This window comes from Malania oleifera, chromosome 1, assembly GCF_029873635.1.
Source record: "Malania oleifera isolate guangnan ecotype guangnan chromosome 1, ASM2987363v1, whole genome shotgun sequence".
Classification (NCBI taxonomy): Eukaryota; Viridiplantae; Streptophyta; class Magnoliopsida; order Santalales; family Ximeniaceae; genus Malania; species Malania oleifera.
In genome coordinates, this window is record NC_080417.1 from 85,164,113 (window position 1) to 85,191,462 (window position 27,350).

A 27,350-nucleotide genomic window follows, 5' to 3' on the forward strand; every position below is an offset into this window, starting at 1 on the left:
AATTCCATTCCTATAATAATATTCCATTCGAAACTTTATTCCATTCCACAAACCGAATGAGTCATTAGTAAATTTTATAACGGATACTGTACATCTTGAACTTAAGGAATACTGTGTAGTTGGATAATGGCAAAATAACATTTGCAAGCAACTACAGGTGCTATTTTACCATCAGCCAGGGGGTGGGAGGGTACCCGATGACCTTGATCTTACAAATTAGAACTGCTGAATTCATAAATGAAAGGTGTTCAGCACGAATAACCTTTCAAGAGGTCCAATACTAAATCCACAGACCAACTTTAGACGTACCATTTAGAAGCAAGTTCATCCTTCACATAGGGAGCAACAGCAACAAACCATCCCCATTCATTTCAAAGAATAATGGATTGAGCATAAGCATACAAATAAGAATCAAAATTTCTGACCCAGTCAGATAGCAGCAGTAAATGATCAGACATTTCAGACGTGAACAAAAAAAAAATGAACAAAGAATGAAAAACTCACTCATTAACTCAGAGTTTGGTAGCCTATGGGCCATGGCAAGCCATCCTGTCTTGGGTTTCTTCCCAAAAGAGATGGCATCCATGGGAACAGTTTCCCCACTTCCTTGCTTATTGCATTCGGATTTGGCTGCCTATTGATCCCAAACTTTGCTCTCTCCACTGCTTCCATTATATCTTCCCTTGTCACAGTTTCACCACCTGGATCTCAGAATAGTAATCACGTACATTTTTTGTCAGTGCTAGTTTTTTAGCTATTAGCATAAAATTTACATTTTCCATTTCAATAAAAATGCCACTAGAAAACAAAACAAAAACTGAAAAGTAGGCAGATTAATGTCAATGGGGGCATTTTGTAGAAACAAGCTATGCCAAAGATCAAAGTCACATTTAGAAGTAGATCGCTATTATCATGTCTACAAAGTGCCAAGGACATTTTCTATGATTGTATGCGGTATTAGGCACAGTTACAAATTTGAATATATATATTGATGTCAACCTCACCTCTGCGAGCAGCAAGTAAAGCAGCTTCATTGACGATGTTTGCAAGATCAGCTCCAACAAGACCTTGGGTCAGAGAAGCAACTAGATTGCAGATAAGACATGCATCCTCCTCTAAAGGGACTCCCCTCAAATGCACAGCCAAGATCTTTCTCCTTCCATCTTCATCGGGTTCTCCCACAAGCACTTTCCTTGAGAAACGGCCAGGCCGACACAGAGCTGGATCCAATGCTTCTGGTCTATTTGTAGCAGCAATAACCACCACCTTCATGTCCAACTCAAATCCATCCATTTCCGTCAGCAACTACAGAGGTCAAAAGAAGATAGTTTTGACAGTTGATTTAGAACACAGAATCACTGTCGTAGACACATTTTCAACTTTAGAATTTGCAAATTCACCAGCTTATTGAATAACTAATCAGGAAAGCATAATAGTGAAAAAGCAAACTAAAAGTAAGAAAAGAAATAATTTAGAAAGACACTTGGTAATAAATGAAAAAAGCCACACAAAAATTAGCAAGAAATTTGGTAATAAACACAAAAAAAGCCCTGATATTCCATAGAATTGTTCTCAAGTTTTAGCTCTCATGCATAACATTCACATATAATTAATAGTGCTCATAAAAATCAGGTTACAAGAATTTAATCAGAAGGATGCCAAAATATTGGGTTTTGTTAAAAATATTAAGGATTTAAGTGAATGATAACAGAGTAGTAAAAACTTGCGGAGAAATTGCCTGGTTTAGTGTTTGGTCACGTTCATCATTGAAACTTCTACCACGCTTTCCTCCAACAGCATCAAGCTCATCAATGAATATGATTGATGGAGAACATTTTCTTGCAACATTAAAAAGGTCTCTAATGCGAGCTGCCCCTCTTCCAACAAATAACTCCACAAATTCACTGGCAGAAACAGTAAAAAATGGTACTCCTGCTTCTCCAGCTACCGCACGGGCTAGTAATGTCTTCCCTGTTCCAGGAGGACCTACCAACAGCACACCTCTAGGTAACTTAGCTCCAAGTTTGTTATAGTTAATAGCCCCTTGCATGCACAAAACTATCTACAAAGAAGGAAACCTGTCAGTCAAAAGGAAATGATAACTGAATCAAAAGAGGTTTTAACAATACTTTGATTCTTCTGAAACCTAAGGGAAAATAGGATCCATACAAAAAATAAATATCTATAGGAAAAGGGTTTTTCAGGTTTTCTACAAATAGGCATATCAACCTCTGTCATTTTATACAATTAAAATAATTAAACATTCTACTGTAAATTCATTTTGATTTAGATCCATGGGGGGCAATAACATGTGAAATAAGACAGGAAGAGCAACTTTCAAAACAATTTTCCTTCAGAGTTGTTGGTCACCATTATCTTTCTTCGCAGAAGACAGTAAAAAAGACTTGCAATTTTCCTTGTACATTGGGCACAAAAACTTGCAACTCCTAGTTATTAAAACTAACCCCAGAACAATAAAAAATTACAAAATGACCCTAAAACAATTAAATAAAACCCCAAAATAACTAAAACACTCAAAGCAACACTAAATTGACAAAAAAAACCCTAAAATATCATACTTACCAAGTACAAACAAATCCAACAACAATAACAAACCAAGCCTTAAGTCTCACTATGTGGGGTTGGCTAAACGCATCTTTTTCTACCAATTTACACGATCGTGGGCATTTTCCCCCGACAATTTCAAGTGCTCCCACCCTCCATTCGAGAGCACTTAGAAAACAAAGTGCTTATAGCATGTATTACTTAAAATAAGCACTTCTACAAAAAGTGATATTTGCCTTGTATTGTTAAGTGCTTATTGCAAAAAGTGTTTTTCCAAAATCACTTTTTTGAGTTCTTAAGTGAATTTTGAGAAGGTGGATCTCTAAGCGGCGATAAGAGCAGGAACTGTGGCCTTGCTTCGCTCGTGAGTTCGCCAGTCGTCGCGTCGTCGAAGTGGATCCAACTTCCTAGCAACGGAGTTCCAGGAAGCAGTGGCAGCGTTTTCGCCTCCGGCGTTGGCAGTGATCGGCTCCGGCGTTGCTGCAAGGAGGGTTGGGGAAAAGACGTAGTGGTGACGGCGAATCTGCGTAAGAGACATACGGGGACAGCAGACGTAGGTCTACGGGACTGCAGGTTTGGTTTTTTATTTTTTATTTTTTATTTATTATTTGTATTTGCTTTTTGGTGGTCAATATGGAAAACAGGTAATTTATTTTTTAGACATGACTGAACCATCTTCGGTAGTTGTTACCAGAGGGTTGAAGGGAGGTGTCGATGCTAGTATACGGGAGACAGGGAGTGGTTTGGGGAATGTTAAGATCGAAAAGGGGGAAGGTTTCGTTGGGGGAAAATCGTTTGCGGAAGCCTTGAAGAGGCCAATTCCATCTTCAAAATTCAAAATCCCATTGAGGAAACCGGAACTAATTAATGGGGAATTAGGTTTTGTTTTCTCGGATGTGGAGATGGAAAAGGCTGCGGAGGATCTGAAGTTTGCATTGGTGCTTAAATTTCTTTCTGCAAAGTCGTCTATTGATGTCCTTCGAAGGCATATTATCCAATCTTGGGGCCTCTCTGAAGTTCCCATGATAAGTTTCATGGATAACTACCATGTTCTGTTACATTTGGTAAAGGAAAAGGACTACATTCATGCATGGGTACGAGAAGGAAGATGGGTGGCAGGATGCCAATTTCGGATTTTTAACTAGTCCGTGAATTTTGATGTCAACAAGGAGCCATCAATCGCACCTCAGTGGATTTTCTTACCAGGTCTGCCTTTACATTTATATAGAATGGACTGTTTACAGAGTTTGGCCACTAGATTTGGTAGATTCTTGGGAACGGATAATGCCACGTTATATAAAACACGAGCCACGGGTGTGAGATTATGTGTTGAAGTGGATTTGCAGAAGGATCCTGTGGAGGGTTTTCCGTTGGTAGTAGAACAAAAATAGAATTGGCAAAGGGTAATATATGAGAAGAGGGGTTTCTATTGTAACAAATGTTGTAGGCAAGGTCACACTGAAATAGTATGCCGGTTTAGAGTTAAGCCTAAGGATAAAAGGAAGGTAGGTATGAGGAAGGAGGTAGATGGGATGGTTCGGAAAGAAGTGAGTAGGGAAGAGAATATGATAATTGAAGAGGAAGATCCTGTTTTGAAGAGTCGGGAACAACGGGTGGAGGAGAAGAAGGATGGAAACGTGAATGCTCCGTCGAAGGCGATTGAGAAAAATAAAGAAATTGTGAATGAGGATAATAATGTGGGTACTAAAAAAGTGGAGGACGTTAATTTGGTAGAGAAGAATAGTGGAGAGAAAGCTGATTGTTGTAAAGACCAGAAGTCAGGGGTGGTAGGGGTGCAGGTACAACGGGGAGATTGTTCTAGGTCTGTTCAGGAAATCGGAATTGTTTATGAAGGGGGGAGGGGAAAAGTTGAAAATGATAAGGATGGAGAGTTGATTTTAGTGGAGGAGGTAGATGAGAGAGAGGGTGAAGTGGAGGGTAGAGTGTGGAGGGATAATTATGATGTGGTATCTGAGGGAGATTTGGAGGTTTGCATTGATACTCAAAAAGAATATTATTCTGATCCAGGTAATGTGACAGTAGGTGAATCAGAAGGAAGAAATAAAGATGATGGACAAGTGAGAAAGTCTAAGAGGTCTAAGGCAGTACCTCAAAAGTTGAACCTATGATTGACAAAATTATGTTTTGGAATATAAGAGAGTTGGGCATGTCGAAGAGAAGATTGAAACAAATAGTGAAGGATCAGAAAGTTTCGATTTTGGCAATCTCGGAACTTTTTCAAGATATAGAAAAGATACAAAGGTGGGCGATGTATTTGTAATTTACTAACTTTTGCTCTAATGTAGAGGAAGGTGGGAAGATTTGGTTGTTCTGGAAAGATGATGTTCAAGTGGATTGGGTGGGTACCTTAAATCAATATGTGACAGTTTTGGTAACAGATGATAGAGACTCTCTGCTTCTTACTTTTGTATATGCTAAATGTTATCATATTGAGAGAATAGATTTATGGGAACAGCTTCAGGGGATGTCGAGTGTTGACGTGGCTTGGGTTGTTATGGGAGATTTTAATGTAATTCAGTCAGATGAGGAAAGCGTGGGAGATAGACCTCGCTTGGGTTCATCTATGGCTGAATTCAATGGTTGTATTAATAGTTGTGGGTTATTGGACCTCAAATTCGAAGAAAGTCAATTTTCATGGTGTAATGCCCAACAAGGTTTGAGAAGAAGTTGAGCAAAACTGGATAGGGTACTGATTAATAATGTTTTTTTCTATAAAATATGGTGAAGCTAAGACTTCTTTGTTGAAAAAAAATACTTCAAATCATTCTCCTATCTTATTACAGCTGTGTGCGAGTATGGAGAGGTATGGGCCAGCGCCTTTTAGGTTTCAGAACATGTGGACGTCACATGGATATTTTTTGGAAATGGTTGAATCATCTTGGAGAGAACACATTGTGGCGGATTCAAGATTGTGTAAATTGGCGGGTAAATTAAAAAGGCTAAAACAAAGGCTTAGGGTGTGGAACAAACAGATCTTCGGTCGTGTTGGTAGTTTTATTCGAGAGTTGGAGGAAAGGGTGAAAAAATATGAGAATTTACTGCAGACAGAATACTCGGAATCAGTTGAAGAAGAGTTCCTTGTTTCTAAGGCTGAATTGGAGGTTTGGTATAGAAGGGAAGAGACTAGATTGGCGCAACAAGCAAAGATGAAATGGTTGATAGATGGGGATCAGAATTCAAAGTTTTTCCATGCTGTGATGACGCAAAAGAGGCGAAATTCTTGTGTAAATTCAATGACGCTTCCTGATGGTTCGGTGTTAGAAAATATGCAGATGGTCCATGATGAGGCTGTGAAGTATTTTGAGCAATTCTCAGGGCAAAATAGTTCGGTGCAAAGGTCAAACCTGGAAGATATCATCCATTCGATAATTTCTGAGGAGTCTATAGGTCAGCTGAGGGAAGAACCGACCGAGGAGGAGGTTTATGAAGCTGTTTCGTCTATTTCTGTGAATAGTAGCCCGGGACCGGATGGGTTTGGGTCTTCTTTTTATATTACCTATTAGAAGATTATTAAAAATGATGTGATGGATGCGGTAAGAGAATTCTTCAGAGGTGATATGATGCCTCGGTATTTTTGTTCCTCTTACATAGTGCTTATTCCTAAGGTAAAGGATCCTCGGTCTTTTGATAAATTTTGGTCGATAAGCCTTTGTAATGTAATCTATAAAATTTTCTCCAAAATACTTGTTGGTAAGCTTTCGTTGGTGATGAGTGATTTAATATCTTCAGAACAAGGTGTTTTTGTGAAAGGGAGGAGTATTTTTGAAAATATAACGCTTACTCAAGAGATGACAAAATTATTACATAGGCGGGTGAGAGGAGGTAATATAATGCTAAAGTTTGATATGAGCAAAGCGTATGATCGAGTGGAGTGGCAGGTGGTAGATTAGATTTTTAAGGCTCTTGGTTTTCCAAATTGGTTTTGTAAATTGATTCAGAATTGTATTTCCACTCCATGGTTTTTTGTCATGATACATGGCACTTATAGAGGTTTCTTCAAGTCAAAAAGGGGTTCGAGGCAAGGGGATCCGTTGTTGCCGTATATTTTCATCATCATGGAAGAAATTCTTTCTAAATTAGTTGTCTGAGAAGCGAATTTTACCATTTGCACACCCGTGTGGTGCAACTATTATATCGCATTTAATGTACGCGGATGATGTTGTTATTTTTGCTAATGCTGGAAAAAAATCTGTTAGTCAGATAATGGAGGTGATTAAGGAGTATGAAAACTGGACTGGCCAAAGGGTGAATAAAGATAAATCAACTATTTTTTTCTCAAACAAGTTGGGTGTTCAGAGAAAAGGAGAAATTTTTCAAGAGACTAGTTTTATTGAGGGTAAATTTCCTTTTACGTATTTAGGTGTGCCAATAGTGAATAGTAAATTGAAAGGCTGTCATTTTGACCCTTTAATCCAAAAAATTAGTAAGAGAGTTGAGGGCTGGAAAAGTAGACTGTTGTCTCAAGGAGGTCGTCTTGTTTTGTTGAGACATGTGCTTTCAAGTATGTCATTGCATCTGTTAGCTATTCTAAATGTACCGAAACTGGTGATTAAAAAATTCAGGGTATGTTTGCCTCTTTTTTCTGGGGATTTAAGGATGGAAAATAAAAAATGAAATGAAGGGCTTGGAAGAAATTGTGTGTTCCTGTGGAGGAGGGGGTATTGGAGTAAGGGACATTTCGAAAGTGCAACGGTCTTTGTTCATGAAGTTTGTTTGGCATTTATTAACGCAGAATTCTTTATGGGCTAGATTTTTTAAAGCTAAATATGTGAAAGGAGGACATATTGCTCTTTGCAAATCGCATGGATCGGATTCTTCCTTTTGGAGGAAAGTTCTGCAGGATATGCCTGAACTATTAAGTAAATCTAAGTAGAAGGTTAGAGAAGGAGATGTAAAATTGTGGTATGATATGTTTCTAAATTCGGGACCTTTGTTTGCAAATTGTCCAAATGGTGCACAATCTCATATCAAAATAAAAGATTTGGTTATCAACAATGCATGGGATGTGGAAAATTTGCAGAGGATTCTAGGGTTTAGTAAAGCGGATGAAGTGATGGAAAAGGTGGAAAATCTTAGAAATTCTTCAGACATTCTGTTTTAGCTCCCAGAAAAGGATGGTTGCTTTAATACAAAATCCGCATGGGATGTTATCAGAGTTAGAGCTCCGAAATTTGATTGGGCTAAGTGGGTTTGGAACAAATGGTTACCGAAGAAAATTTTTATTTGTATGTGGAAGACTGCTTTTGAGTGCCTAAGTGTTGATGAAAAGGTGAGAAGGGTGGGGGTTTCTCAGGTTTCGGCGTGTAATTGTTGTGAGATGAGGCAATCAGAAGATTTGGAGCATGTGTTAAATAAGGGAGACCTTGCTTCTAAGGTTTAGAGGAAGGTTTCGGTAGAGGTAGGTGTTCCTTTCCTTAGGCAATAAAGTTGGAAAGAAAGAGTCCAAATGTGGTTTAATAGGGTTTCTAGGTTCTCTCAACTAGGTTCATTGATGGGTTTGATTCCTTGTTTAGTAGTTTGGAGGCTGTAGAGAAGGAGATGTGTGGCTAAAATGGGAGGAAAATTAGAGAATAGTACTGATGTGTGGCTTTCCATTAAGTATTGGGTGGGGGTTTTGAGTAGGAACATGACAAAAATGGTTCAGTTAAAGGATGTTGATTTTCGGATATTGCAGAACCTGGAAGTGCAAATTGTGAATAAAAGAATTAAAACTATGCAAAGTGTGAGATGGCTAAAACCGAGGCAAGAGAGGTTGAAACTAAATTTGGATGGAAGCAGCCTGGGGAGCCCAGGGCCAGCGGGTGGTGGTGGCATCCTTAGAGACCATACAGGTTCTTTTGTATTTGGTTTTTCAAAATATTTTGATTCTTATTCAAATAATGAAGCTAAATTGAGAGCCGTGTTGGAGGGAATAAAGATTTGCAAACATTTTGGTCATACCTGTATCGATATTGAATGTGATTTGAATATTATAGTTCATTGGATTAGAGTCAGGAAGTGCTCATTGTGGTATTTGTGGGATTTTTGGGAGCAGCTTATTGGTTTATTGGAGGGAGTAGATTTTTCGATAAATCATTGGTATAGAGAAGGGAACATAGTGGCAGATGCCTTGGCTCGACAAGGTGCTATGGGAAGGAATAATTTGTTTACAAATAGTAGTCAACTCCCTAGAGTTAGCAATGGTTTGTATAAATTGGAGAAGATGGGTACGGCTTATATAAGGTATGTTTAGCTAATTTCCTTTTGGTTTTTGCTTATGCTTTTTGCTGTTTATCTTTTGATTTGTTTTGTTGTGTGAGGTTTGTTTTGTAGGTCCTGATTTGTTTCGTTTTGTTTGGACTTGTAACCCGGTTTTGGCTAGATGTTGGTGTTTTCTTTGGGAGGTTTTTAACGTTTGTCTTTTGTTATCTCCCATTGATTGTCTTGTAACCACGGTATTCCTCCGCCAAAAGTGAGAGGTTATCAATAAATAAATGGAGGTGCCGCCCTTCTTAAAAAAAAAAAAGTGAATTTTGAGAAGACACTGAATCAGTTTTGCATATATAAAAAATTTAGTGGCTATTTTTTAATTTAAAATATATATTAAAAGATAATCTATATTATTTTATTTTATATTATAACATATTAATTATTGATAAAACATAATTCAATTATGAAAAGAAGAAGAAGAAGAGTCATCTATTAGTTTAAATTAATATTAAAAAATAAAAAATACAAATTTACTTAATAATATTATTTTAACATAGATTAATATGATAATCATATGTTATAAACATACACTAAAAACAAGATTGTTGTTGATAAAAAAAATAATATTATATTATTTTTCATAATAAAATATTAAAAAGTTTAATTAAAAATAATAATTAACATAATTTTTATTTAAAAACTATTTTTTAAATATATTAGAAATAATCATATATTATTTTGTTTTGTATTATAACATATTAAATATTAATGAAATATAATTCATGAATAAAAAGAACCATCTATCAAAAATTTACATTAGCAGTATGTAAATTAAAATTTTAAATTTAGTTATTAATATCATTTTTAACATAAATTAATGTGATAATCATATGTTATAAATATACACTTATAATAAGAGTATATTTAATTAAAAATAACAGTATTACTTTATTATAATTAATAAAAAATACTTAAATTTTAAGTAAAAAATTAATATAGTTATTAATTAATTTTAGTTATATAATATTAATAGTTTTATTTAAAATATTATAAAATAATTATATATTATTTCACTATGTATTATGACATTTTAGTCATTAAAAAAATATAATTCAATTTCAGAACGGCGAAGGACCATCTATTAATTTAAATTAACATTATATAAATTAAAATTTTTAATTTTAATAATATTATTCATCATAAATTAATTTGATAGTCATATGTTATAAAGATACATTAATAACAAGAGTATTGCTAATTAAAAATAATAATCTTATATTATCTTATTTAATAGAAAATATTTAAATTTTAATAAAAAATAACTAAAATAATTATTCATAAAATTGTTAATTAAAAATATGAATATTTTAATTTAAAATAATCATATAGCACCCTATAATAAAAATATCCAAATACCACTTGTTTTAAACATAACCAAATACCACTTATAACTTTCAACAGTTTTATAGTTCAACACTTATCATCAGTACTAATTAAACTCACCACTTTTTTTGAAAAGCAGTAATGCATTCTATTGCCTCTCATAATAACTAACTCACTCCACCTCACTAGTGCACTATTTGTCTTACATTGCAAATGTTCAGGGCATCTAAGTCACCCCTCCCTTACCTTATCTATAACAGGAGCTGCACTTAACTCACCATGTGTATGTACATTCCTTAATGTATCTTTTAATGTTATACCACTCATCCACCATTCTCGTTTCGGCCAGTTTACTTTTTGGATATGTAGTTTCTTAGTTGGCCAACATTCTAATCTATATAGCATAACTAGTCTTACAACCATTTTATAGAACTTCCCTTTTAATTCCAAGGATGTTCTATGATCACAAACACACCCAAAGCACTTCCCCATTTTACCTAGCTTAATTTAACTTTCTGTATTACATCTTCTTCAATTTGAATAATAAATCCAAGGTATCAATATCTACTAGTGCTATTAATTTCTTGACTATCAAATTTAATCTTTTCTCCAATAATCCTCTTGTTATGACTGAAATTTCATGTTATTATGTCTTATTTCTAATCCTAAAACCTCTAAATTCTAAAGTTCATCTCCATAATTCTAAATAAGATTCTTCTCTACAATCAAGACAATATCATCTGCAAACAACATACGCTACAGAACCTTATTTTGGACATTTTTAGTAAGTTCATCCATTACTAGTGCAAAAGAAAAGGGATCAAGCAAATCCTTGATGTACACCTATTGTGATTGAAAATTCCCTAAACTCTCCATCTACAATCCTAACACTAGTCATTACTACATCGTACATATCCTTAATGACATCAATTTACCTACTACTTACGCTTTTTTTTTCCTTCTAAAATCCACCATAAAACTATCCTAAGCACCCTATCATACACTTTCTCTAAGTCAATAAAGACCATATGTAAGTCTCTTATTTTCCCTAAACTTTTTCATTACTCTTAAAAGATATATAGCTTCTGTAGTAAATCTCTTAGGCATAAAATCAAATTGATTTTTTGAAACCCTCTTGTAACCTAATCTTTGTTCAATTACCCTTTTTCAAAGTTTCATTGCACAACTCATAAGTTTAATTCCACGATAGTTTTTTTCAATTTTGAATTTCTCTTTTATTTTTGTATATAGGTACTAAAGTGATTTCCTCCATTAATTGTATTAAATAATTTAGTTAACCGTAAAATTCATTATCATATAGACATTTGCAAACTTCAATTGGGATCTTATTTGGTCCTAAATTTTCAATTTTTCATCTTTATTAATGCAGACTTAACTTTATTAACACTAATTTTGAGAATAAATCTCACGTTTTTTAAGCCCTTTTCCTATTTGTCAATTTAAGTTTAAGCCTTCTACTTGCTTTTCATTAAATAGCTTACTGAAGTAACTTCGCCATTTTTATTTTATGTCTTCTTCCTTAAATATAGACAAATCCCTAATTTCTGAATCAGATTTCCCTAACATAGACTTGACTTCAATAATAAGTTATCGAATTAAAGATTTATCACTCAAATGCTCCAAATCATCCATACAACTCACATGTGACTACTCCATGACAACAAAGTAAGAGTTGAACAAGAGAAACACTACAGATCTAGTGAAATCAAATGCAAGCATAGAATATTGGAGATTGATTCAGAACAGCACACAGCACAGCATACATAGAATGGAAAGGAATCAGAGCAGAGCAGCACACGGCAAAACTGAAGAATGAAGTCTGCCAATTCTGTTTTCAAATTCCCTTATTCCATTAGTTAGTTGTCCTTTTCTTTTGCCCAGTTGTATATAAATGGTAATAATGTATTTCCTTAGGTAGTTACAATATTCCTTAGTAATTGTATATAAACACATGTTTGTAATCTTGCTGTAGGTATTCAATATACAGAAAGCATTCATTTCCTCTCTCTTTTCCTGAAGTCTTCTTCTGCAATTCTCCCCACATTTCTATTCCTAACATGGTATCAAAGTAGGATTCAATGGCACTCAATATTGAAGATGATGCTTCTAAACTCTCCAATGAGAGATCTCTTTTGACCAATACCTGAATCTCTCTGACCCTTTTAACCCATTCCGAATTGAGAATGGTGATAACCCTGCCACTGCATTGGTCTCTGACCTCCTGACTGCTGATAATTATGTCAGCTAGTCGCGTGCTGTTAGCCGAGCTCTTCGTGCAAAGAACAAACTCGGATTCATCAATGGCACGCTTCTTAAACCTTTTGATTCTTGAGATCCCCTTCTTGAAGCTTGGGAGAGGTGCAACGATCTAGTTGTGTCTTGGCTGCAGAACTCTGTAAGTGCTTCTGTGAAATCAAGTCTCGCTTTAGTTGATGATTCCAGAATGTTGTGGGTGGAACTTAGGGATCATTTTACTCAACAAAATAGTCCTCATATTGATTTAGCTGGTTTATCACAAAGTCGGGATTCTTCCACTATCTATTTTGGTCATCTCAAAGGTTTGTGGGAACAGCTTGCTATGTATGACCCTCTTCCCAATTGTGACTATGGAAAATTGAAGGTTCTTCATGATCGTTACAATTGTGGTTGTGTCATTCAAACCCTAATGGGATTTTTTTTTTTTTTTTTTTTTTTAAGAAGGGCGGCACCTCCATTTATTTATTGATAACCTCTCACTTTTGGCGGAGGAATACCATGGTTACAAGACAATCAATGGGAGATAACAAAAGACAATACGTTAAAAATCTCCCAAAGAACAACACCAACATCCAGTCAAAAACCGGGATACAAGACCAAACATAACAAAACAAAACAAGACCTACAAAACAAACCTCACGCAACAAAAAAAACAAAAGATAAACAACATAAAGCATAAGCTAAAACCAAAAGGAAATTAGCTAAACATGCCTCATATAAGCCGTACCTATCTTCTCCAATTTATACAAACCATTGCTAACTCTAGGGAGTTTACTACTATTTGTAAACAAACTATTCCTCCCCCTAGCACCTTGTCGAGCCAAGGCATCTGCCACTTTGTTCCCTTCTCTATACCAATGATTTATCGAAAAATCTACTCCCTCCAATAGACCAATAAGTTGCTCCCAAAAATCCCACAAATACCACAATGAGCACTTCCTGACTCTTATCCAATTAACTACAATATTCAAATCACATTCAATATCGATACAGGTATGTCCCAAATGTTTGCAAATCTTTATTCCCTCCAACACAGCTCTCAATTCAGCTTCATTATTTGAATAAGCACCAAAATATTTTGAAAAACCAATCACAAAAGAATCTGTATAGTTTCTAAGGATGCCACCACCACCCGCCGACCCTGGGTTCCCCAGGCTGCTCCCATCCAAATTTAGTTTCAACCTCCCTTGCCTCGATTTTAGCCATCTCACACTTTGCATAGTTTTAATTCTTTTGTTCATAATTTGCACTTCTAGATTTTGCAATATCCGAACATCCGCATCCTTTAACTGAACCAATTCTGTCATGTTCCTACTCAAAACCCCCACCCAATACTTAATGGAGAGCCACACATCAATACTACTCTCTAATTTTCCTCCCATTCTAGCCACATATCTCCTTCTCCACAGCCTCCAAACTACTAAACAAGGAATCAAACCCATCAATGAACCCAATTGAGAGAACCTGGAAGCCCTATTAAACCACATTTGGACTCTTTCTTTCCAACTTTGTTGCCTAAGGAAAGGAACACCTACCTCCACCGAAACCTTCCTCCAAACCTCAGAAGCAAGGTCTCCCTTATTTAACGCATGCTCCCTATTAAATCCTCATGGGGTTGTCTGACTCTTAAACACAAGAGACCACATTATGCTCCTTGATCCTTTACCACCTCTTAACCGAGTTTTCTCTATGGTTCAGCAACAAGAACGCCAAGACCAAATGATCTTCACATCTGCCCCTTCTGACCTTTCATGGCTATGATGGCCAGACCTGCCTACAACCCCACCAAATATCCTCCCAAATCCACCAACTCAAATAACCAGAAAACTAGTCGACCATATTGCTCCCATTGTAAGATTCCAGGCCATTCTCTCGATAATTGTTTTAAGATTGGTAATGTTGAACCTCCATTATGTACACATTGTCACATAACTAGCCACAATGTTGATAAATGTTACAAACTACACGACTATCCCCCTGGACACAAGCTCCATGGGAAATCCAGAAGTTTTGTAGCTACTGCCACCCACTCTCGTGCTCTTCCAGAAGTTGATCATGAGGATGATCCAACTGAATCTAAGGCCCTTACCAAGAGCCAATATCAGCAACTTCTTGCTCTTTTGCATCCCAAGGAAACCAGCTCACCCATGGCTTCTCTCTCTGTTGATCAGCCTTCTCCATCTCCATCTCCATCTCCATCTTCCAATCATGTCAGTGCCTCTCGAGTTTCTAGTATGGCCATTTGTTCAGCGCCACACACACAGAGCAATTTCATAACTCACACGCTTCACCTTGGGTAATTGACATAGGCGCAACTGATCATATGATATGTTGTACCTCTCTTTTCACATCCATAACCGCTACTGTTTATTACTAAGTCAAGTTACCTAATGGAGAAGTTGTTACCCACACTGGTGTTGTGAGACTCTTTGAGCACTTAGTGCTAAATCATGTATTGTGTGTGCCTTCTTTTCATTTTAATTTACTTTCTGCCAAACAACTTGCTCAACATGATTCCTGCTGCCTAATTTTTTTGTCTAATTTTTGCTTTCTTCAGGACTTAGCATCTTGGACAACGATTGGGATGGGTGAAGTTAGAGGTGGACTTTATCATCTTCTTAATCCACAGGTGTCACCTTCTACTCTAATTGATGCTTGGCCTACTTTCCTACATAAAGATCACTTCAGTTCTGCTTCTGCTACTCAGATAGCCTCTCTATTTGATTTATCGCATTATAGACTTGGCCACATCTCTCCATCTAGATTACTTTTAATTATTGACCCCATTGTAACAAGCAATCTGAAATTCCATAATCAAATGCCATGTTCTGTTTGTCCTTTAGCCAAACAGCATCGTTACCCTTTTCCACACTCTGAGCATTCATCTTTACATGCTTTTGATATTGTCCATTGTAATATTTAGGGTCCCAACTCCACCATTGCCACTGATGGATTCCGTTTCTTTCTCACACTTGTTGATGATTTCCCTAGAACAACTTGGGTTTATAAGCTTCAAAATAAATCTGATACCCGAACTAGTATTGTCACCTTTTGCAATCTAATTGAAACCCAATTTCAGACAAAAATTAAGATACTTAGGAGTGATAATGGACCTGAATTCCAAATGAAAGGTTTCTATCAAACCAAAGGCATTATACACCAAAAGAGTCGTGTGGAAACACCCCAACAAAACGGGACAGTGGAGAGAAAACATCAACATAACATGAATGTGGCTCGCGCATTAAGATTCCATTCACATCTCCCTCTCAAGTTTTGGATTGACTGTGTTCTAACAGCAGTCTACCTTATTAATAGAGCCCCCACCCCCCTTCTTCATAATAAAACCCCTTATGAAACCATCTTCTATACCCCAACCCCGTTACCAAAACTTAAAAGTCTTCGGGTGCCTTGCTTATGCCTCTACACTATCTCAGGGGAGGAAGAAATTCGACCCCCGTGGTAGAGCGTGTCTTTTTAGGCCACCCTTTCGGAGTTGAAGCATATAAATTACTTGATTTACAAACTGAGCAAGTATTTCTATCCCTAGATGTCCAATTCCATGAAACAATTTTTCCCTTCCATTCCCTAATACCCAACACAGCATCTCCTTCTCTTCCTTTCCCTTCTCTGCCCTTGCATTCTCCTCCCCTCACCACTATGCCACACCCTATCCTCTCCTCTAATTCCCCTCAGGATCATTCCCCTCCTCCCATCACTCAACCATTACCTACTCCCATCCTTCCTGAGGAACTGCACTCCCATTCCCAAACCTCTCCTTCCTCTTCCCCTGTTTCTTCCCCACCTTCCACCTCTCCTATCCTCCCTCGCAGGTCAACTAGAACTAGAAGTGCACCCAGCTATCTGCAGGATTTCCACTGCCAACAAACTACCCTTACTGCTCCTATCCCAGAGTTGAACAAGCAGCTTATGTCTTCCTCAGGTACACCCTTTTCACTGCATCATAATCTTTCCTATCAATCTTTTTCACATCCATATAAAGCCTTTTCCACCATTATTTCCACTCGCATTGAACCACAAACTCATAAACAAGCCATTAAGGACCCAGGTTGGTGTCAAGCTGTGGATAATGAGCTGGCTGCCTTGGAAGCAAATCACAATTGGGAACTCACTGCTTTACCACCTGGAAAAGTACCTATTGCCTGTAAATATGGCTACAAAATTAAATATAATTCTGATGGCAGTGTTGAAAGGTTGAAGGCCAGATTAGTAGCCAAAGGCTACAAACTTGAGGGTGTCGATTACCAAGATACATTCTCCCCTGTTGCAAAACTGGTCACAATAAGATGTCTTTTAGCTATTGCATCGATTAAGGGTTGGCATTTACATCAATTTGATGTAAATAATGCCTTCTTACATGGGGATTTACATGAAAACATTTACATGAACAAGCCTCCCGGTTACAACAAAGGTTATCCCAACCAAGTTTGCAAGTTACTCAAAAGTTTGTATAGCATCAAACAAGCATCGAGACAATGGTATTCTATATTCTCAAATGCTTTAATTGAATCAGGTTTCTCTCAATCCAAGGCTGATTATAGCCTTGTCACCCATGACACAAATTGCATCTTTGTTGCTTTAATCATTTATGTTGATGACATACTTGTCGCAAGTGATGATCTCAATACTGTGAATGATTTAAAGGCTTTTCTACGCAGCAAGTTTCAAATAAAGGTCCTTGGCACATTGCGATACTTCCTTGGCATAGAGACTGCAAGGTCATCTAAAGGGACACATTTCTGTTAGAGGAAATATACAGTGGACATTTTAGTAGATTCTGGAACCTTGGGCGGCACTCCTACTAAGGTTCCTATGGAACAAAGCCTCAAACTCACCAAGTCCATAGGTACTCCTTTATCAGACCCCACTATTTACAGAAGACTGATTGGTCGCCTGCTGTACCTCACTTTCTCTCAGCCAGACATATGTTTTAGTGTTCAAACTTTAAGCCAATTCATGGCTAAACCTACTGATACAGACCTCCTGGTAGCTCAGAAAGTTCTTAGGTACCTCAAGGGTGCCCCTGGTCAAGGTCTCCTTCTCCCCAGTTCTTCTTCATTTCAACTTGAGGCCTACTGTGACTCAGACTGGGCTTCCTGTCCTGACACCAGAGGATCTGTAAGGGGCTATTGCATCTTTCTTGGCTCTTCCCTGATCTCTTGGAAGTCTAAGAAACAATCGGTTGTTTCACGCTCATCGGCAGAGGCAGAGTATAAATCGATGGCAGCCGCCTATTCTGAGTTAACATGGTTACGGTTCATCTTATCCACCTTTCAAGTTCCTCATCCTCAAGCAGCTTTACTCCACAGTGATAACCAAGCTGCCCTACACATCGCTGCAAATCCTGTCTTCCACGAAAGAACCAAACATATCGAGCTCAATTGTCACTTAATTTGTGACAAAATCAAAGATGGAAGCCTCTGCACTCGTTATGTTCCTAGCTCTTCTCAAATTGCCGAAACCATGACAAAGGCTTTGTCTTCGAAAGTTCTTTATTTTCACTTATCCAAGATGGGAGTCGTAAATCTTTACGCTCCATCTTCCAGGGGGGATATTGGAGATTAATTCAGAACAGCACACAGCACAGCATACAAAGAAAGAAAAGGAAATCAGAGTAGAGCAGCACACAGCACAACCGAAGAATGAAGTCTGCCATTCTTTTTTCAAATTCCCTTATGATTCCATTAGTTAGTTGTCCTTTTCTTTTGCCCAGTTGTATATAAAGGGTAATAATGTATTTCCTTAGGTAGTTACAATATTCTTTAGTAATTGTATATAAACACGTGTTTGTAATCTTGCTGTACATATTCAATATACAGAGAGCATTCTTTTCCTCTCTCTTTTCCTGAAGCCTTCTGCAATTCTCCTTGCATTTCTATTCCTGACATAGAAGGCTCCAAAAAACTTTCATAAAGTAACTTACTTCCAAATAAGAAATTAATTTAATATTTAAATCTAATCGAAAATCAAGTGAATATGCATTCGGCCCATATCCAAGAATGACAGGAAATTTTGTGCACTAGATTTGGTCAATGAACACGTGGAGGCAAAAAAAGTGGGCGGAGCGCATATTCAATGGATGAAGAAGAAATCATCTGAAAGGGATTCTTGATAAAATAAAATGTCAAATAACTAAGGAATTCTAGAGTAAACAATTGTAGTCATTCCACGATTTAGGTGTGGGCAATAATAGTAAATAAATTAAGTCGTCAACAAGCATCTCAATCTCTACAGTGGGCAATTCACCTTGAATTTCATTGCAAACCTCAACGACTAGGAATCAAGGACAAGCCAAGGTCCGTGCCTAGCCAAGAAGAGGTATCAATTGTGTCTAGGATCATTGAAGAGAGTCTAGGAACTCATCCTAATAAGAAGACTCATGACTTATGTGCATTAAAGGGTTAAGAAATTGTGCAATAACAAGTTGCATATCATTTTTTTTATAGCAAAAGAAATTTTTTAGACAAAATAAGAATGTACAATGAGGAGAAGAGACATCTCCTTAACAAAGCCTAGGGAACCCCAAGGAAAAAAAAATAAGAAAACCAAAAAGTGGAAAAAAAAAAAAAACAGCCCAAGGAAATCAGCATAGCCTACGAAGTCAACAGAGAATGCCAATCTTGCTGAATATTTGTAAAGCATATCCCCTTGAAATTACTACTAACCATGCATCACAGAGAAGCCAGAAAATGAATCTTTTCCCACACCAACAAAAATGCTAATTTCTTCCCTAAAAATATACGTGACTTTCATTCTTTCCACAAACCCCAAAATACTGCAAATAAAGCACTTAGTGCTTTTCCTTCCTACTCCCTACCAATCCCAACAAAAGATATTGCCATAAACTCCTCCACTATCCCGGGACAAACCCAACTTTCTCCAAAATAACTGAATAACTTGTTTCAAACCTTTCATGCAAAACTACAATGCAAAAAAAGATAAGGAGCGAATCCGAGCAGTTAAAACAAAGAACACATATATCTTGAGAGAAAGCTTTTAAAGGCCTCCTAATCTACAGCAAGTTATTAATATTTATCCTATTAAGCACAACCAACCAAATAAAAGCTTTGATTTTAGGGGGTATTTTGGCCTTCCAAATAGTTTTGTAGAGTGGGTAGGAAAAGTTGCTGCTAATCAAGAATTCATAAAAAGATTTACAAGAATAGATCCCTAAGAGATTCAACAGCAGTGATCAGCAAGTTATTAGTATTTATCCTATTAAGCACAACCAACCAAATAAAAGCTTTGATTTTAGGGGGTATTTTGGCCTTCCAAATAGTTTTGTAGAGTGGGTAGGAAAAGTTGCTGCTAATCAAGAATTCATAAAAAGATTTACAAGAATAGATCCCTAAGAGATTCAACAGCAGTGATCAGCTATCAACTTTCGAGGATACCCGACAATATTCAATAGGACCAACAATGAAGATAACTAATTTGTTTACCTATGATTAAAGGATCTCCTAAAATGAAAATTTCAAAAAGGTAAAGGACCATAAGAATCAACAAGGAAGAGAAGATGGGATCATTCAATCCTAATCTCAATTGAAATAGGTGAGGAAAAGAGGTGGACAAGATAATATTCCCCAACCAAAAGTCTTTCCAAAAACGAATAATACACCCCTAATGCAACACAAATTTAGTATGGGGAAAAAATGAGGGTAAATCTAAGAAATAGCTTTCCATGAACCTTCCAAAGAACATCTAGAACCCAACTTGGTATCCCAAGAAGAATCCGCTAAAGGGAAGCGCTAAAGCCATTTGGCCAAGAGAGCCATGTTTTTAGACACCAAATTTCCAAGACCCGAATTGCCCTCTTGTTTAGACCTACAAACTACCTTATAACTTATCAAATGGTCCTTAAAACCCCCTACCCCTGGCCAAAGAAAATCTCCCATAATTCTCTTGATCTTGCTTGCAACGCCCGCTAAAATTTTAAAAATAGAAAGAAAACACAATGGAATACTAGAATGACAAGCCTGGATTAGAAAAAAAGCTCCCTTCCACCCATGTAGATGCTTGCACTCTCTCTCAACTACCGGGTGCCAAAAGCTGACTTACCTAGGAATACCACCCCCCCGCCCCCCAAAAAAAGGAACCCTTAGATAGGAGCCACTCCAACTCAAAATACCCTATCTCCAAAGATAACTCTCGAACACACTCTACAGGCACGTTAATTGCCATTGTAATACTCTTCCCCATATCAATCTTAAGCCTTAAAATCCTTTCAAAAATATGGAGGAGCCCCAAAATATTCAAAAAAGAGGGCCTATGATCCTCCAAGAAAAAAATGGTACCATCAACAAACTAAAGGTGTGAGATCGTAATCTCCTCCTTCCCCACTTCCAAACCTTTCACTAAACATGATGATTTGGAATAAGAGATGGTATTTAAGGCTGTCAAAAAATTACCTCGATGGGCTAACAAACCAAAAGGAATACGTGTGGAAGAAGCCAATATCTCGGTTAGCCTGTCGTGTGGAAAAATTACCTCAGGCCCTGGAAGTGCTTTTCCCCCAAATGGCGATCCAGCAATTTGGAGCCGGGGGCGTCGTCGTTGCAAAAGAGGTCAGGTTCAATGTTTGACACCGGATTTGGCCTCCTGATAGAGTGAAGAAGGCGATCAGCATCCCTGCTTGTTGAGTATCCCAAATGACCACTACAGTTGCAGCTGTAGTAGTGGTCTTCTAGGGGCTGCGATTGTGAGAGGACGGTGACTGTGCGATTGTGACTTGAGGGTGACGGTTGCATCTGCCGCCAGATGATGTCTGCAACTCGAGGCGAACCTGACTCATCGACGTTTGAATGGCCGAGTTTTGTTGTGGATGTTCCAAGGTTTTTTGGCTCATGGAGCTTCAACTACTGAATCAAAGGCCTTCCATTCGATAGCACTGGCACCTTCATCGGAGCCAACTGATGGAACTTCCGAGAAGGCATCGATTGCGACAACTCAGGGCTCACTCTCTCGTGCTTGCTTGGAGAGGGTTTTTGGCGTGGAAGGAATCGTCCTTGATGATGATGATGATGACGACAGCGACGACGATGAGAACGACAGTGAGGAAATTGAAGCATCGCAACACAAGACCGGGCAGCCTCTGAGAATCCCATCCCGGTCATCGTCGGGCAATGCGGCTAGAATGCCAGATTTCTCCGCTCGCGGAATCCTAGGATGATGTCGACAGTGCGCCTGATCCGTGCCGGCATCACCAGTCCAAAAGATGTCGTCTACGTTGAGCTCATCGCCACCGCCACCACCGACTGCGGTTTTCGGTTGAGATAGAGAGCAGACATCGAGGAATTGATTGGACAACGGAGCTCTGCTATTGACAACACCGTCTGCCATTGCTAACTAAGGTTTAGAAACCCTAGCTCTAATACCATGAAAATAGAATGGAATTTCTGTATTTCTTGAATAATTTCGTACAAACCAATATACAGTATTTATAATACAATCGGCAAAAACTAAATATGGAAACAGTCTCCTAAAAGAATCTCTCTTAGTAATATACAATCCCCTACATATATACTTCCCTAAAATACTTCAAGATACTCAAGATTTCTACACTAACCGAACCGAATTTTAGTTAAATCGCTTAACTAATTTTAACCAATTTAATAACATAACATACACAATATATATATATATATATAATATATATATAAATTTATATAAAATTATATATATAATTATTAATTATTAATTATTAATTATTAATATATACTAATCAGTTAATTTGGTTAACCAAACATATTAAACCCTAAAACTGAACCGAAAACTAAAAACCTAAAATTAGGAAAATGAAAACCAAACTAACTAAATTTTTGCTCATCCCTGGTACTTCCTCTTCCTATCTCAATAACACTTCCTCTATCTTCTCTACCGCTGCCACCTCCTCTATCACCTTGATCACCTTCAACAAAAAATGTAGATTTATCAAGAAGGTTTATAGATTGGGATTCAATTTGTTAAACTAAGGTTGCTTATACTCAAAGAAAGATCTTCAAGACTCCAAGGATCTGTGCACAAATAGGCCCATATTCAGTTTGAAGGCACCATAAAAAGTGAACCATAATAAAATCATCCAATTGCGAACATCTTTGAAACATCAGAAGAAATAGGCTTAAACAATCTAGCTCATCAAAAATCTACGCACCTCAAAACAAAACTCTTTAAATTGTTTTCTCCTTACTCCATCTTAAAATAGGGCTATGATGCCTGATGGATTCAACTAATATCGCTAGCACTTGAATGTAACTCCTTGAAATGGTCCCAAAAGGCCAAAACCAACTTGGCAAGCATCATCAACAAAATATAGCAGCTGATATGTGGTTCCATACCATTCCATAATATGGTACAACTTTGGGCATCCTCTTGCACCCCTCAACTTATTTACCAGATTTTACATATGGAAGATCATGACTTTGAAATAAGAGCTATTTTAACAGCAGCTTCCTGGAAGATTTAGTTCCCTCTATTTAATAAAATTCATATGCAATGGATTGTAATCAATATATCACAACACCTTCAGAGTTGGTTACCCCAGATTTACCATATGAACTCATTGTTCCACGCACTTACAATAAGCTAAACACCAAAACAAATCACCAATCAGAAATTATACACCAAAGAGTAAATCAATTACACCACATAGAACTGACAACAGCATTTCACCAATCACCCAAAGATAAAAAGCCATATCTGACAACAACTGTTCCCAGCAAGTAAAACCTGAACAACCACAAAAACCCATGCATGGCAACCAGCAATCAAGCCATGGAGCAGTACCATAAATCCAGCAGCCTGAGATAAGTAAAATAATACAAAATCACACCATCCAGCAACTACATCACCCAAGCAACCAAAGAAACTATCCCAAACAACAGGACAGAGCAGTTTTCATCTGAAAGAAGGCAACAGGATGCACCAACCAGCAATCCAGTTAAAAACCAACACAACAAGAATCTTTCTAACATCAAATTACCTTTGGTGATATGAACAAACATTGGGAACAGCAGCCAATGGAAGGTGAAGTAGCAGTGAAGAAGAACCCGTCAGCCATACCTCAGAAACTGGGGTTTATTGCCTATCATTTGGATTCAAAATTGAACCAATTAGACGTTAGGTTTGTGTAGTTTGCTTGGTTGTGCGATTTAGGTAGGTTGTGGGCCATTTGGTTTGGCTTGTGTAGTTTTGGTTTTCTGTTTTTGGTTTAGGTTTGTGGTTAGTTTTTAGGAGGGTTTTATTGTTCATTTGTTTTCTCCCAAAGGTTTTGCTTGTAACCACGATTTTCCTCGGCCATAAGTGAGGGTTATTAATAAATTTGAGACGGGCCGCTATGCGGTTGGCTACCGGCTCTTTCTTAAAATATTTAAATAAAAAAAAAAAATTTGACCACAAACTACTCAATGAAGCATTGAAGGTAGAACACTAACTGGTCAAAAAGTGTTATTTGTTTATTTTGACTATGCAAATATGGGAATAAAATAGGCCATGTCACATAAAAAGCTTATTGCTGACTTATACTGCACAATTTGGAGAAAGTGAGAAGAACGCAACAGCTTTTGGGGGTATTGAGAGTTCTTCAGAAAGAACATTTTAATTGTGTCATAAAGTATCTGCTAATCCAGCCTTCAATCAAAGATCTAATATCTATATCTGGATTCTAAGACAAAATGTTCTTTTATTATGCACAAGTAGTTATAGTATTCTAAGGATTGCGCACAAATGGCCAGTTCTACAATCATGTGTGAATTGTTTAGAGGTTTCATGCTCATACCATGTAATAATTTTCATGACAACAGTATAACATTATTTATCCACCCCACCCCCAAGCAGCTCAGCGGTCAGCACAAAGGTGAGCTCTAGAAAAGGTCATCAATCCAACATCATTGGCATTCAATTTCTCACAGGATCAAATCATTATTTAAGTGGAAACACGTGGTAGAAGTCTGCTGCACCAAGCATCCTGAAGTGGCCAATCAATTTAGGTTCAAGCCTCTCCGCTATAAGACGTGCACACACACACACGCACGCAGAGAGTATCAAAAACAAAATGATTTTACATAGCAAGCTACTTAAGAATAGAGAATTGCAAAAAAGAACAATAAATGCATTTTTCAGGTTTAGTAATGTTGTATGATGAATTAATCCCTAGTTTTCTTTGTAGTCTCAAAACTAAACCAATATTGATTAATTATTTGTACTCTAATTAAACTACGCAAAAAGCAAGAAAATGAACATTCATGATACTCCTCCACTTCCATAGTTAATCAACATGTATTGAATCAACATTATGCTAATCGAATAAACAAAAATACAGTAAGTTCGCTTAGCTAATGTAACATCATAGACAGTTTACCTCCATGAGCTAAACAAAAATACAGTAAGTTCGCTTAGCTAATGTAACATCAAGAGATAGACAGTTTACCTCCATGAGCTCCACCTTAGCAGCATCAACACCTTCCACATCATCAAAGCTGATCATCTGACTGCTAGGACGTCGTTTTCTTGCTGGGCTATTAGCAGAAGAAAGTTGACGATAGAGAAGCCACATTAGAGGAGTCAATGGAATCCATAGAGTTAAAACGGTAACCAAAATGCTCCTTATAGACATAAACAATGACTGAGGAGCTGAACTGTATATGATTCCTTTTTCTCTCATTAAACCGAGAAGAAAATTCTCATCATGATCTATCTTTCTAGTACAGTACTGCCACTCAGGGGCAGAAACACGAGTCTTGAAAAATTTTCTCAACACATTTTCATTCATTATTTTGCCCGTACCTTCACTATCATCGCTTGCCACTGCATCAACCACATTCTCATTTGAAACATCTACCACCAATGACTTATCTTCTGACATTTGTGCATTTTCAACACTCTTAGAGTTCATATTTTTATTGAAATATACACGACGAGAACCCTCCTCAAACAGAACCTTTGACACATAGCCGTTTTGGAGGTTCACTACCAAGTCTGAATATGGAACAATTCTTGGAGATGGCAAGGCTGCCAAGTTCATAAATAAATAACAAAACACCAATGTGACAGAGATGGAGGTAGAAATTGTCAGTCGCCTCATATTCTTACGCACAAATGTCCCCAAGTCCCTCAACATTGACTGAGCTGAAAACCTTCTCAACCTTATGGACAACAATCGCAACCTGGGTCGCAATCTGAACGAGAAACGCTTTTTGAAATTACCATTTCCTCCTTTTCCCGAATGAGTTTCTTTATCTCCAGTATTCCCATTAATCACCGACCTAATTATTCTGTTACAGAACAACCCTGGCTGAGGATTACAATCACCAATGCCCACCAAAGGAAATGAAAATGAAGTTCTCTCGAATAATCTGCGTCTCCCCAACTTGGTTCGTCTATCTGGACTGAATCCATTGATCAATGGCCTAACTTTACCGTTATAGACCAACCTATATAGAGACTTACAACAATTACCAGACCCAAACGAACGAGAAGAGGCTGAACTACAGCATGGGGTAGTCAATGAACAACCCAGACCTCTGCAGCCTCCCAAAGATACGTTCTTCTTTATATGAACTTTGAACTTCTCTCGAGTCGTCAACAGCCCATCATTAGAAACAACAGAGAAAGAAGCCATTTTATACATCAAATCTTCATTCTAAAACAAAACAGAAAAACGGGGATAAATTAGAAGAACCCACTAAATACCTGCACCCAATGACCGGTGACTAATTCTGGAAAACGGCAAAATCATAAATAGCTGAAGGAGTGTCCAACGATGGGGATTCAAAAGGACGAAAAAAAAAAAAGGCAATACCTTGCACAGTAAGCTTGGAGACGGAAACTGGAAAGGAAATGGGGCATTCTTTGGTTGGTGTGTTCAGGGCAATGAACATAGACGCGTCGAGAATTCAGGTGTTTCGGCCACACGAAGGTTTTATCCACTCGCGCGGATAGGCACGCCTGTTTTCGTGGGTGTGAGCGGAAGATCTGACCTCTACAATGTCAAATCTATTTTTAATTCAAGATGACTAATGCTCTTCGTGAAAAAAAATATAAAGAGCGAAACGCATAAGCCCGTCACATGATGTCCGCCCAATTATTCATAATCCATGCAGTCATTTTCTTTTTCCCACTCTTTTATTTATATTTTTACTTTTCGAACACTCGATAGTTCATCTCTCTATTTTTTTCCACTCAAATATAAAGGTATTATAGCATCAAAACTCAAACTCTAACCTTTTTCACGACCCTATTTTTGTTTAGAAAGATGAGGGTTCAATTCTCCTTTTTTTTTTTTGGATTACGCACCGGATTTCCACGTATCCGTTTTATGATCCACGTGACTAATCTCGTGCCCCTTGAAGTCGATTCCACAACTTCAAAAGGAGGTAAATTTCAGGAATTCAGAAATGAAAATGAACTCGGGAGGGTTTGAATACATGATCTCGTGAGAGGAGAGGAGAGTTCAATTCTCCTTCCACACACATTCAATTGTTCGGGACATTTATTGTAATTTTATCTTGGGTCATTTTGCATGATAAGTATCATGCAATATGTCTATATTATAATATTAAAATAGGACAAAATAAACAAGAAGTTGTCATATTTCCAACCCTAATTTGTAAAAATTCTTAAGATTTTCTATTAAATTCCCATTAATTGGAATATTACGTATTTTTAATCTCATTGGTTAGTGTATCATTACTTAATTGTCTTACAAATAAATAAATAAATAAGCCACCCGTACATACATTCATAAATATAATATAAATAAATATATTATATTTATATATAATATAAATATTTTTAACATATATTTACTTATGTACTTATATATTTATAATTTATTTATTAAGATACATACATTGGATCATTTAATTTGGTTAACCCAAAAAAAAATCTCTTAAACTAAATTG

The 27,350-nt window shown here is 37.2% G+C and overlaps 1 protein-coding gene across 3 annotated transcripts; it reads right to left on the minus strand.

Annotated features, from left to right (window-relative positions):
- Window positions 1-348: 348 nt before the first annotated feature.
- On the minus strand, window positions 349-26,460 carry LOC131159824 (probable inactive ATP-dependent zinc metalloprotease FTSHI 3, chloroplastic). 3 transcript variants are annotated; one of them, XM_058115005.1, is made up of 5 exons: window positions 26,249-26,460; window positions 24,878-26,089; window positions 1,739-2,062; window positions 1,005-1,305; window positions 349-701 (listed from the first exon to the last, which is right to left on the minus strand). In XM_058115005.1, exons 2-5 carry the CDS (start codon window positions 26,075-26,077, stop codon window positions 508-510), a joined length of 2,019 nt encoding a protein of 672 aa, XP_057970988.1. In that variant the 5' UTR covers window positions 26,078-26,089; window positions 26,249-26,460; the 3' UTR covers window positions 349-507. The 3 variants fall into 3 exon arrangements, with proteins under 3 accessions (XP_057970988.1, XP_057971004.1, XP_057970996.1); XM_058115021.1 differs by lacking the exon at window positions 1,739-2,062; XM_058115013.1 differs by having other exon boundaries at window positions 24,878-26,460.
- Between the last annotated feature and the right edge of the window lie 890 nt (window positions 26,461-27,350).

Bases quoted from the DNA above. Each gene is read 5' to 3' on its own strand.
- LOC131159824 (XM_058115005.1), bottom strand. From the start codon at position 26,077: ATGTATAAAATGGCTTCTTTCTCTGTTGTTTCTAATGATGGGCTGTTG. The intron at 2,063-24,877 runs GTAAACTGTCTA...CCTTCTTTGTAG, and splicing joins CTAAGGTGGAGCTCATGGAG to ATAGTTTTGTGCATGCAAGG. The intron at 1,306-1,738 runs GCAATTTCTCCG...TGACCTCTGTAG, and splicing joins GTGACCAAACACTAAACCAG to TTGCTGACGGAAATGGATGG.